The sequence below is a fragment of the Lathamus discolor genome, chromosome 1, assembly GCF_037157495.1.
Source record: "Lathamus discolor isolate bLatDis1 chromosome 1, bLatDis1.hap1, whole genome shotgun sequence".
Lineage (NCBI taxonomy): Eukaryota > Metazoa > Chordata > Aves > Psittaciformes > Psittacidae > Lathamus > Lathamus discolor.
Genome location: NC_088884.1, coordinates 85627488 through 85640393, shown reverse-complemented (window position 1 = coordinate 85640393; position 12906 = coordinate 85627488). Strand labels below are relative to the sequence as shown.

Sequence of the window (12906 nt, the reverse complement as noted above, 5' to 3'; positions counted from 1 at the left end):
CAGGAAGTGCCTTGGGTTGATGTATTTTCATAGATAATCATGTTTTAGTGCAAAGAAAAAAAAACTTCTTTTTTTAAAGGAAGCATCAGTTACTGTTTGACAAGGATAAAGATAGTTAGAATCTATTGGTATGAGCATGAAAATATGAAAATTTTACTAAATAGAAAACAACTGTGAAATAGTAACAGATCTGGAAAAATATAGAGAAATCTAATTCTCTCAGTGATACAAGTTGTACACATCCTAAGAAAGGTGTTCACTTAATATAACTTCAAACAGAAATGTATAATATTAAAATGTGAAGGGAATAAAAGGATAAGAAAAATAAATGTTTATTTCTCAAAAAAACCAACCTCTTCAATATAACTGTTTTAAACATAAAAAATAGTTCGCATCAGTAACGATGATCATCTAGTAAATACTGTTAATTATGTTCCAACAAGGATTTATAATTAGCTCTTAACATTGTTATGTCTACGTAAAATGGATTATGAACAAGGGTGGTAATGGCAATGACACAGATGTTTTGCAATAAGGTATTCAAACAGCAAGCTAATTGCTGTAAACTAACCTTGACTTTCTGGAACAAAAGCTGTGTTTCATTAAAATCAAATGCAAAAATATCATTAACTTCATGTTCTGATACCTTCAAGATATTCTGATGAAATCTACCTAGCACTGAGAGTAATTTCTGCAGGGAAAAGGTACTTCATCCTGTACTTCATGATGAAGGTATGTCATGTCCTGTCCCTCCATCTCAAGTGGAGTTTATCTCACATCTCAGGAAGGCACACCCCACGAGCCTTCAGCAAGAGTATATTCTTTTAGTAAACACACAGCAATTGAAAAAGTATGTTTGGATTCTTTTTTATTTTAATCTCAATTTTGCAGTAACTATTTTAAATACCACGTGAAGATTTTTTCCGCTTGTCCCAAGTTCTGTGGAAGACGCTCTGCCAAGCACTGGTCTGAACTACCATGCCAGAAATTTTGTCATGCCAGAAATACAGAAAAAAACACCAGAAAAGTAGCTCTGCAGCTCCCAAGGCTAAAATTATTACAATTTTCTGAAGGCAATGAAATGCCTTGAAAATGAAAACTGCAAGAAGCAGATTACATCACAAACAACATTGTTTTACTTTTGAATTAGCAAGTCTTACCATGAATGGTATCATAGATTGGAAACCATCCTGAAATAACTGTAGCTGCTTCACTGTAGAGCAAAGGATCAATATCTATGTACACTTTGCCAATGGCATCATTAGCACTGTAGGTATCATGATCAAGAACTGTGATCTGGAGAGGCTCATCTTGTAGCTCTTCATCATCTACCTAGAAACAAATATTAACATGGAATCTTAGTATTTTTAAAAAATGCAGGGAAACACTGCTGAAAAACAAATGCAAAAAAAAAGAGGGTTAGTTATGTACACTGACGTGACACAGATAGATCTGTAGTTTTTATTTCCTGTATCTAAACAACACATGCACTTATTGTGATTTTACCTTTCACAGACTAGTGAGATCCTGAAGCCACAGTTACCACTGGGAGAACAGAAAAGCAAGATTACAGTAATTACACATTGTAAAATTGCACATAATTGTTTTAAGTCAGATTCCCTAGATTGTTTACCCATCTCCACCAGAAAAGTATGAATACTTTTCATTTAGAAAAAAAGGAAAACTTAAAGCATCTCAGAAGACTGTTATACTCTGAAGTTATGATTACTGGTGTTCTCCCCTCCCAAACTGCTCAGTGGCTTAAAACAGGACATTTTATACAACCAGCTGTTAAAATCCAGTCATTTCAGACATGCACTTTACTAAATAAATGCAACAATCTACCTGCAAACACCTCAATTGTCTTTTACGATATACAAAGATAGAAATTCCATAGCTTTCTGTGTTGAACGTCACAAACCATGAATCAGGTTTGCCAGGTGCAATGGGATGACTCATCTGAGTGTTTACAGCACTATAGCCTTGCAAAAGGATCAAACTGCACACACATACACATGCACGCACACATCCAATGTCCGAAAGAGCTAGTGTTTTTCCACTCTTTAAAACATGGAATTCTTTTTACTTTCCCCCGTTGCTGCTGTTTGGCTCTATTCTTTCCCAAGTCCATTTTTCCCATGCAAAAAAATTTTGAGACTTCTGCTATTGCCACACAAATGTCTTTCCCTATGAACAGATTTAACCCTCCAGACAGATCAGCTCTTTCCTCCCAAAAGATGACCCCAGACACTGAAAGATAAAAAGAAGAAAAAAAAAAAACCCACCTTTCTAATACCTTTTTAGTCAACATGGATTGCTGATTAAGAAATGCTCTTAAGCATTGTACTGAATAATAATCTGCCTAACCTTACCATTTTATATTTGTTCCAAAATATTTCTAACATTACCAGCTATTACATCACTTAGCACATGTACACAGTTTCAACCATGTTTATGCTGTGATATTACCTTAGAACACTATAAATGACAGAATGACTATTTCAATTTTTTTTTAACAATTAATTTATCCCAAATATCTTTCTCTGTTATTAAAAAATTAAGGAAAAAAATAATTAAGAAAAAAGACTATGTGAACAGTTGTTCAGGGCAAAATGTCAAAGAGCATCAACGAATTATATCCTGGAAAACATCAAGAAGCAATTACAGGAAAATACCAAGTGCTCTCATTATTACATAAGGAAATGGGAAAATGAAATGTCCAACAATCGTTGTCCAAGCTCTTTATTTTGTAATTTTCTCACAGGAATTCTCTGTTTTCTTCTCTGTCAAGTGCATTATTTTTGCAACCCATGGTAACATTTTAAATACCAATCAACCTTCCTTACTAAAATTACCCCTTAAAAAAAAAAAATACAAGCTTACTGATATCCAAAAGCCTGATTCTTCATGCTATTTCCCCCTTACTTTCACCTCTGCCTTGTCTTTTTTAGTATTACCCAGAATAACATCTGAGGTGGATCCAATCTGGCAAGCTTTTATGTTTACAAACAGCTCTGAAAAGCCAGAGACACCTTTAGCAAACAAGCTCTCACTGTAGATAGGTTTCCTGAAAAGGCTCATGTGTATTTAAAACAAAAAATACGTCACACCTCTCAAACTCATTTTCTCCCTGAAATTAAATTATTTCATTAAGGGCATCTAAACCAGAGTGTGCATACAGACACAAACTCTTAAAAAATACTTACTTCAAATTTGAACCACTCAGAATTCCACTGAGGATTAAGAGATTTGGGATACACATCTGTCTTAAATGTTGTATTTCCAAATTTTACCTAAAAATACAAGCATGCAATTATTAACAAATAATAGTAAATTTAGAAACTCATCAATTCTACACACGCAAATAATTTCAAATACATTATTTCAATAATATCAACAAATCCTTTTCTGTGACATCAGTTTTTTTTAATCAATTCACATACATCAGTAACTTCCCATGTAATAACAGCACTTCTCATATATCTCTCTCCCAATATTAATTTTTTTTCCTCCTTAATCACTTGATAAATAGAAACATCACTTCTATTCAAAGTCACGTGTATACTCTCCTTGGCTTCTGTTTAGAAAACATGTAAGCAAAAGTATGCTATCTAAATATTAAAAGCTAATGTCCCACTACTCTTCTTTCTAGGGTTTCTAAATCAACTTCATTGACAATTTATAAAAGAAATACAGAAATAAGAATGGTAACATTGGTAAATTTATTTCTGAAATTTAAGAAATCTCCCTAGACACACACCAGAAAATAATTGAAACCATCTCCATTAACTGCAACCTTGATATGCTGGACACATACCAGTAAATTCAGAGCAGCAAGGGGGAACCTTATCAGATTTTATTGTTTTCTTAAAACATAAAAACTACAGAAAGCATATGGGCAAAAAGGAGAGAAGGACTAGATGTATCTACACACATACCTCTATATATCCCTGTAACCATCAGTTACTGAAGATTAAATATTCTTCATAATTCTCTAACACATATTAGCCTATATCAGGAATCTTCATTTGGTCTCCATATTGATGTATTTCAAGACAACCCCACTTGTTTTGGGGTTTTTTTGTTTGTTTGTTTTGTTTTTAAAAAGTGAAACAATTTCTGTGGTGCTCCATACAAGAAACAGCGCTGCCCAAGGCAACTTTATTTCACTGAAGCTCTTTACTCCAAACCACTCACAAACACTTGCAGATCTCTGAATGTTGCCTCTAAAATTAATTAATACTTCATACCAACTATCTGACAACGCTTAAAAATACCCAAAGTTATGGGTTTTAATTCATTCAAAATTCTTAATAAAATAATGAGTGTGCTGATATAAAAGAAATGCTGAAGTTAAAGACAGCTGAGGATTTTGAATATCGTTTTCTTTTTAAAGTCTAAATAGATTTTGGAGACTAAATTTAGGCTTAACTTCTGAAAAATTTATGGCAATTTTTTAAACACTTCTGCTCAAGAAATTATTAAATAAACACTTCATACCTTTCAGTAATATGGTGATTATTTTGTACAGGTGCATACCCCAACTCCAAAGAGACTCTGCACACGCTTAAGGCTTTCTAATTAAGCTGGTTGTACTTAAGCACCACAGGACTGGATTATGAGTTCACATTGAGCTACGTATATATAACTGTACATACCTCAGTCAACAGAACTCTGTATAGCATTTATGACCAAAGAAATAAAAGAATCTGTGGGGCCCCCTACTTGATTTAATGAACAGTAATGCTTTTCAAAAAAGTTACTTCCAAGTTTTAAAGTTAAAAGCCAGAGTAGTATGAAAACACAGGACCAAGCAACCTTAGTGTAAAAAATCACCTGGCTATAAAAACGTGGATGCAGCCTATATGTGTACAAAAAACCAACAGCACTGCCACTCAGAACACGTATTCACACAAAGCAGTATAATAAAGTGATACTGACACTAGTTTTAAATGAGCTACCTTATGTATCAGAAGCTGCCAAGATGGGACAGCCCAGAGCTCCACCCAACCTATTTTTACAGGTTATCTAGGGAGTAAATTAGTTTCCTTGGAGCCCCAGGCAGTTATAACTGAAGTTCTCCAGTAGTCAAGCTAGCTCATTAAAGCCAGCAGAGATAATCAAGCACTATAGTGCTGTTTGCAGGACAAATTTAGAAGCACAATTACAGAAGAAATTGTGCTACTCTGCTCCAGATCGCACATGCTGGCAAAGTCCAAGTTGTGCGTAACCTGAGCCAAGTAAGAGCTCCAGTCTTCTCCTATTTTCTTTTGTAATTCTAGATTAATGTTAAAGGCTAGTAATTAACTAGCACCTTAATATTACTTCTGCTTTTTATTTTAAATGAAAACACTTTGTAAATGGTTTGATCAACCTCACACAGAAAAATAAAACAATAGCTTCAAGCTCTATTTAGTTTGAGATAAATGTCAAAGGAGCAATTCCCAGTCTTCCTAAGTAACAGTCCTAATAGCAAGGCCCCACCTACGTATTTCTTTAGCCTTATTTGTGCCAATACATTAATGAAACTGCACATTAACCCAGCTAAGCAAACTGATCATTCTGAAAAGTCCTATTTCCTTTTATGCTAAGCTAGTCTTTTAACTAATGAATTCTGCAATCTGTCTTGCCACACACCCAAGACAGTAGGGTTGGCACAGATGAAGGAGGGTTGGGAAGAAATATCCAACAAGACAGGAGAGCTGTTTCTCCTCCACAGCAAAAAAAACAGGCCAAATGAACCTCATCAGAGAGCTGCATTTCCTATTTCCCGTTCTCATGAGTAGCACGCGTGTCAGTTGTTGTAGGCTATTCGTCAAATTTGAAATTAAAGTGAAGTCCTTATAAATGAAAAGCTGACTGATGACAGTTGACACCAAACACTAAAATATGAAGTTAAATGACTGTCATTCCTGCAATAAAATAGAACTGTGTACTATTTCAGCTCCACTGAAAAGCATGCCAAATGCATTTTTGCTTTATTAGTGATTTAATGTCCCACTAAGCAATGTGTTTAGTGTATAATGCCAATCAAATTTTTAAGCACCAAACAAAAAAAATCAGGACTTAAATACCTAAAATCTATTGTGATATTAATATCAGACTTTCCAATTTATACAGTTCTAGAACAACATTCTGTCTTCCTGCCTGAATTCCAGTGTTGTGTCAACCTCAATTAAAGTTTGTGGTAGAAACATGCATTCAATTTTTAAACACCTCTTTACTTTTTCTGTATTTCTGAATCTATGGAATGTTCCTGAAATGTTCTAAGTTATTCATATTGGAAATAATGAATCATAAAATAGAAGGCTCACATCAACTTATTTTACAATCCCTTCCTAAGAAATACCCTATATATTGCCTGCTAATTACATAATTGTAAAGAAGGCTGGAGTTAGATACCTCTGGTGTAATAAAGTGATTTAAACAAGCAGACAATATTAAATACTTTGAATCATAGAATCATAAAATCAACTAGGTTGGAAAAGACCTTTAAGATCATCAAGTCCAACTGTTACCCCAGGACTGCCAAGTCCACCACTAAACCATGTCACTAAGGGCCTCATCTATACGGTTTTTGAACACTTCCAAGGATGGTGATTCCACCACTTCCCTGGGCAGCCTGTTCAATACCTGATCACCCTTTCAGCAAAGCAATTTGTCCTAATGCCCAGCCTAGACGTTCCCCGCCACAGCTTAAAAATCCAATTCGAAAATATTTTAGCATTTCAAATACTTCAAATAAAAGTAAGAATATTGGTCGAAGAGTAAAGCCTGTATAACCACTATGCATACATATATCCACAAACACAGATGCCTTAAACACGCTTTTATTAATCCTTCATCTGGCTTGCCACACATCCATCAAATCCCGAAATGGATTCCCTTTGGCTGCCAGACCAATAAGAGCCACTTATTAACAACCTCCAGCCACGAGAGGCTTAAAACAAACAGGCCTATTTCTAAAACATCATTCGAATTCTACACGCCTGTCAACTAAAAATCCAGGATAAACCAGAGACTGCTTCCACAACACCCCAGCCGACAGGGGCTCGGAACGCTCCCCGCCGTGCCCGCGCCCTCCCTTCCCCGCCCGGAGAGGCTGCGGCCAAGGGGGCAGCTCCGGGGCCCAGGCCGGAAGCACTAAACGCGCCCAAGGGCGGGCGGGGCAGGTGAGGGGAGCAGCCGCCGGCTCCGTACATGACGGCGGCGGCACCTGTCACCGAGGCGCAGGCGGACGGAGGGTGTGTGTCCCGTGTCCCGTGTCCCTCCGGCTCGGGGGGGCGCCGCGGCAGGGCCAGCCCGCCAGCCAGCCCTCCCTCCCTCCCTCCCCGATGCACCGTGCACCTCCCCTCCCGCGAACCTCCACAAAGGCGTCGGTGAGGTCACTGGCGCGGTCCATCACGGGCAAATGGCGGCCTGCCACGATCTTGACCTTCAGCTTCCCCGGCATCTTCGCACCGCTCCCCCACCACCGCCTCCCGCCGGCTGCAGAGGAGAAACAACAGCGCGTGTGCCATGGAGCGGCACGGCACGGCAAGAACCCCGGGGGGGGGCGAGGGGGAGGAGTGGCGGGGCAGATAGGGCGCATGCGCCGCTGCGAGCAACGGTTCTACAGGGGCCTGTCCCTACCCGGCGCCGCCGCCCGGGGACAGCAGCGCCTGCGGGGCACGTTTTCTGTGACGACACCCGGCAGGGAGGGCACGGCAGTGGGGCGCATGCGCTACTCACCGGGTCACCACTGCCAGCGGCCGCCGAAGTGGGCGGTGGTGGGCGTGGGTTGAGTCCCACCGTTACCGCTGGCGGGCGGCCGCGCTCCGCGCCGCTTCGCCGCTTGGCTCTGCCGGTACCGCCCCGCCGCTACGGCAAGATGGCGCCGCTGGTACGGGGACCCCTTTGGAAGTCGAACGCCGACTTCTCGATGGGCTCGGCGCTAGCGCTGCGGCAGCGCTTCAAAGGGAAGTCTGGGTGCTTGAGCTCCGAGTCATCGATGCCCGGGGCTGTGGTCGGCCGGTGGCGGTAGAGGGACGGTCAGAGTCGCCTCCAGCCCCCTCACAGCCGCACCGGGCCGGGCCAGCTCTGGGGTTAGGCCGCTCTGCGTCCCTGACATTTACGGCCGGCTGGGAGAGTGGTCCGGGCCCACGCTGCCTCTACTCTGCCCCTTTATGCAGCTTTGGGCTTGAGGGCCCGTTAACGGGAAGGCGTGGAATATACGTGCATCTCCGGGCACTCGGTGGCAGTCCTCTAAGGGATTTAAACCAAACCCCATGGGTTTACTGTGGTTTGGGTTGTTGGTTTTGTTGTTGTTGTTGTTTTGGGGGTTCTTAGTCAAAGACAGGTATGTGCAGTACTTGAAGAATTATGAATAAACAGAATTTAGGTACCAGGAGTAGGATTTGATACGGTTCTCATAGCCAGGTTTTGACTTTCTGATGCTTGAAAAGCTGTTTGTTTAGAAAATAGTGCTGTGGAAGCTTGGGGCAACTTAAAGGAGCCAGGCTGGTGAAGAGTTGCCTCAGGTATGCGCCCACCACTGTGATCATGGTGTGGTTGTGAACAGGAGTATAAAAGAACCTTTGTGCTTCGATAAAGGAGCCCCCAGATGTTGAGCCAAATAGTAGATCTAGTTGGATTATTTTCCCTTCTTTCTAATACTACAAGATGACTAAATCATATGCTGGTATGCGCTACTGCAAGCATAAACCATATGAACAAAATACAGTAGTGTGTGGCATAGCAAATTACTGTATAGAAGATCTTTGGCTATCTGTCCTCCAGCTAGCCACATTTAGTCTCACTGATAACGCATTTCCTCTCTTTAGCTTGTTCCTAAGTTATCTTTGGAACAAGCCATACAGTTGCTAGTATTCATTGTATCTCTGAATAAATTACAAACAGGCTACATGCGTGTTTTTTCCTCATACATCCTGTTTGGAGTACTGCTGAGGCTGCTCCCAAAGCAGGATAGCAGCAAGAAGCAAAGGTACTTAAACCCAGAAAACATGCTACTTATGTTAGGGTATTAGTTTAGACCAAAAATGTGTTTTTTGAACGGAATCTCCTGATCTCACCTGCTTAAATGTTGTTTTGGCTCACCTAAAATGAATATTTAATTTGGATAAGACTGAATTGAAAAGTATAAGCTAGCAATACACAAAATGCATTCCAGCTGTTTAAGGGCATTTGGGCTGTAGCAGTAAATTAAAGCTAGTATGAAATTAAACCCTGTGAACTGCTTATGGTGTGGATCGTCAGCACTGTTTCACCCTAAAAATGGGCCATTGATCCACTATATTACTTGTTAGCATAGCCATTCCTGTCTGAATTTCCCTACTAGAATAGAAAACTGCCAGCAGAAGATGGGACTACAAAAAGACATTCTCTGTTGCCCATGTTAGATACAGCATTGGCCTTCATTAATTGGTGGTGTACTGTTTTGTAGCCCAAGATTTAGGAAGCGTAAAACATGTTCTTGACTACAAACAAATAAAAACAATGTAAAAGTAAACTCTGCCATGTTTGTCTTTTGTTTGTTTGTTTGTTTGTTTCCTGGCAAAACACCTATTTCTTTGGTTCTTTTGCTAGCTTTTGCTAGCTAAATTATAATGCAACAAATTACTAAGAAACACAGTGGTTACTGCGATGTTACAGCATGGCATGTAACAGACCCCTCTTAAACCACTGAACAAACCAGACAAAACTCTGGAGCTCTTCATTGTTCACTGAAGATTGGACAATTTGCCTGACTAATGGCCAGGTAATACAGTGAATGCCTGGCTAAATGGAATTGTTACATGGAATAGCTGCGATTTGAACAATCCTTAAACAGTGCAAGCATTATGAAAAGGAAATGTCTAAAAGAATGTCTAACATGGTAAACTCTCTCAGCCAGTTAGTTGTAAACCGGCAGCATTCCTGACGCAGAACTCTCAATTTTTCCCAGACACTCCACCTCAATGCTTCTTAATCTCAATTTTTTAAAAAAGATTTTTCTAACGTTAAAACTGTTGGGTGGTGGTTTGTCTGGTTTTGGTTGGTTTTTTTTTTGGGGGGGTGGGGTTTTTGTGATGAAACAAAATCTCTCCTTGTCTTACCCACTCAACCTAGAGAACAGATTATCCCTTTAGAAATACTAGAAGACTTAGTGGATTACACTGGTAATAACTGGTACATATTGGGTAATCTTTTTTTTTTCATTGTTTAACTTAGAGCATATAGGCCAATAGGATCCACAAGCTAACTACCTGCTATAGGAAAACTTACCTCCTTTTTATTTTGAACTTACAAACTGATTTTAGGACTCTTATCGCTTACATTGTGAGAGAGAAGGCATAATTGTTCCCTTTACTCATATAAAGTTTTTAATGGATTTTTTAAGGGACCTACTATCTTAACTTACTTTTTCAACCAAGTAAAAAAAAAAACTTTATTTTTTTTTTCCATTCTTTCTTCATAGGTCTTCTTTTCACATGTTTGAACAGTCTTTATTTTCCCATGAAGATTGTCTGAGCAATCATAGAATCATAGAATAGTTAGGGTTGGAAAGGACCTTAAGATCATCTATTTCTAACCCTCCTGCCATAGGCAGGGACACCTCACACTAAACCATGTCACACAAGGCTCTGTCCAACCTGGTCTTGAACACCACCAGGGATGGAGTATTCACAACCTCCCTGGGCAACCCATTCCAGAGCCTCACCACCCTTACAGGAAAGAATTTCTTCCTTATATCCAATCTAAACTTCCCCTGTTTAAGTTTTAACCCGTTACCCCTTGTCCTATCACTACAGTCCCTAATGAAGAGTCCCTCCCCAGCATCCCTATAGCCCCCCTTCAGGTACTGGAAGGCTGCTGTGAGGTCTCCACGCAGCCTTCTTTCTCCAGGCTGAAGAGCCCCAACCTTCCCAGCTTGTCTTCATACGGGAGGTGCTCCAGCGTCCTGATCATCCTCATGGACCTCCTCTGGACTTGTTCCAACAGTTCCATGTCCTTTTTATGTTGACACCAGAACTGCACACAATACTCCAGGTGAGGTCTCAGGAGAGCAGAGTAGAGGGGCAGGATCACCTCCTTTGATGGTGGTGGTCACGCTCCTTTTGATACAGCCCAGGATACGGTTGGCTTTCTGGGTTGCGAGCTCACACTGCTGGCTCGTGTTAAGTTTCTCATTGACCAATAGCCCCAAGTACTCTTCCACAGGGCTGCTCTGAATCTTTTCTCTGCCCAACCTGTAGCTGTGCCCTGGGATTGCCCCGACCCAGGTGTAGGACCTTGCACTTGTCATGGTTAAACTTCATGAGGTTGGCAATACTTCAAGTGTAGTATTTCAAACAGGAAATAAAGTTCTAGGGAATTTTTATCTCAGTTGCCTAGTGAATATCGCCCTGGGATTATGAAATACATATTTCTTTTTTTTTTTTTTTTTTACAAAAATCTGTCCAAGGATCCAGCTTTTCTATAGAAGATTTTGTAGTCAAAGGACTAGAAACACCTGTTTTGGAGAAACAGTTCAAATCTGATTTATAGGTACTTGAAATGATCTACTAGATACGATTTAATGCATTAAGGAACCTGCATGGTGTATTATACCTGTCTTAGAGCTGAGGTGTTTATATACTGGCAGAATGAGACCTGCCTTTCCATAAATTAGCATGGTACTTAACACATTTCCTGCCAATTGTATTACAGTTCTCTAGGGCCAGCAGGGACTTAGACAAAGTGAAAGGTAAAAAGGACTCAACTAAAAGTTTAGTCAAAGCCCCAGAATATAGAAAGTATTTGAGGCATCTAAAATAGTATTAGATTTCCCTCTGCTTTAGGCAAATGATGTTCATATAGTGGATATACTTGAAACTAAATCTGTAATATGTACTTTCTCGGTACTATGCATGTTAGAGACCACAGAAAATATTAAGAGGTATATTTTCACCATCGGGGGAGGAAAGGAGAGGGGAAGAGAGGTGACATCTGACTTTGTACTTTAGTATCCACTTTGTCTCTTGCTGAGTTTTCCCCCTTCTGCTTAGAAGTGATGCTTTAGCAGGTCATAACAATGGAAGTTGTGTTACAGCAAGATAACAAGCTCAGGAGTGCTGCATCCCAACTAGAAGGAAGTGCGGCAGGAGGGCTAGGACACCTCCTTGGATGGATAAGGAGCTGCTGAGGAAAATTCAAATGAAAAAAGAGGCTTATAAAAAGTGGAAGCAAGGACAGGCTGCCTGGGTAGAGTACAGGGATGTTGTTCGGGAAGCTAGGGACCAGGTTAGGAAGGCTAAGGCCCAGTTAGAATTAAACTTGGCGAGGGATGTTAAGGATAACAGGAAGGGATTCTACAGGTACATAGCAAACAAAAAACAGACTAGGGACAACATAGGCCTCCTGAGGAAGCTTTCGGGAGAACTGGCTACACAGGATTTGGAGAAGGCTGAGGTTCTGAATGACTTCTTTGCCTCAGTCTTCACTGGCAAAGGTTCTGACTGCACCACCCAAGTCTTAGAAGGTAGACACAGGGACTGTGAGAATGAAGACCTTGGGCCCACTGTAGGAGGATCTGGTTCGTGACCATCTTAAAAATCTAAGCCACTGGCCATCATATTTGAAAAATCATGGCAGTCAGGTGAAGTTCCCGATGACTGGAAAAAGGGAAATATAACCCCCATTTTCAAGAAGGGGAAAATGGAAGACCCGGGGAATTACAGACCAGTCGGTCTCACCTCTGTGCCTGGCAAAATCTTGGAGCACATTCTCCTGGAAGGCATGCTAAGGCACATGAAAAACAACAAGGTGCTTGGTGACAGCCAGCATGGCTTCACTAAGGGGAAATCCTGCCTGACCAATTTGGTGGCCTTCTATGATGGGGCTACAGAATTGATGGATAAGGGTAAAGCAGTTGATGTCATCTACCTG

General features: G+C 40.6%; 1 protein-coding gene across 19 annotated transcripts in view; it reads right to left on the bottom strand.

The window, feature by feature from the left end:
- The window catches only part of C2CD5 (C2 calcium dependent domain containing 5), a 64849-nt gene extending 56975 nt beyond the window's left edge, over nucleotides 1–7874 (bottom strand). For 8 of the 19 annotated variants that reach the window (XM_065684199.1, XM_065684206.1, XM_065684043.1 and 5 more), the window contains exons 1-3: nucleotides 7364–7595; nucleotides 3207–3293; nucleotides 1161–1332 (exon numbers count right to left, since the gene is read on the bottom strand). In XM_065684199.1, the coding sequence (XP_065540271.1) occupies nucleotides 1161–1332; nucleotides 3207–3293; nucleotides 7364–7591 (487 nt within the window). In that variant the 5' untranslated portion in view covers nucleotides 7592–7595. Of the gene's footprint in view, nucleotides 1–1160; nucleotides 1333–3206; nucleotides 3294–7363; nucleotides 7597–7632; nucleotides 7650–7731 lie in introns of those variants that run through there. The other 11 variants (XM_065684026.1, XM_065684034.1, XM_065684052.1 and 8 more) reach the window with 7 other exon arrangements.
- Between the last annotated feature and the right edge of the window lie 5032 nt (nucleotides 7875–12906).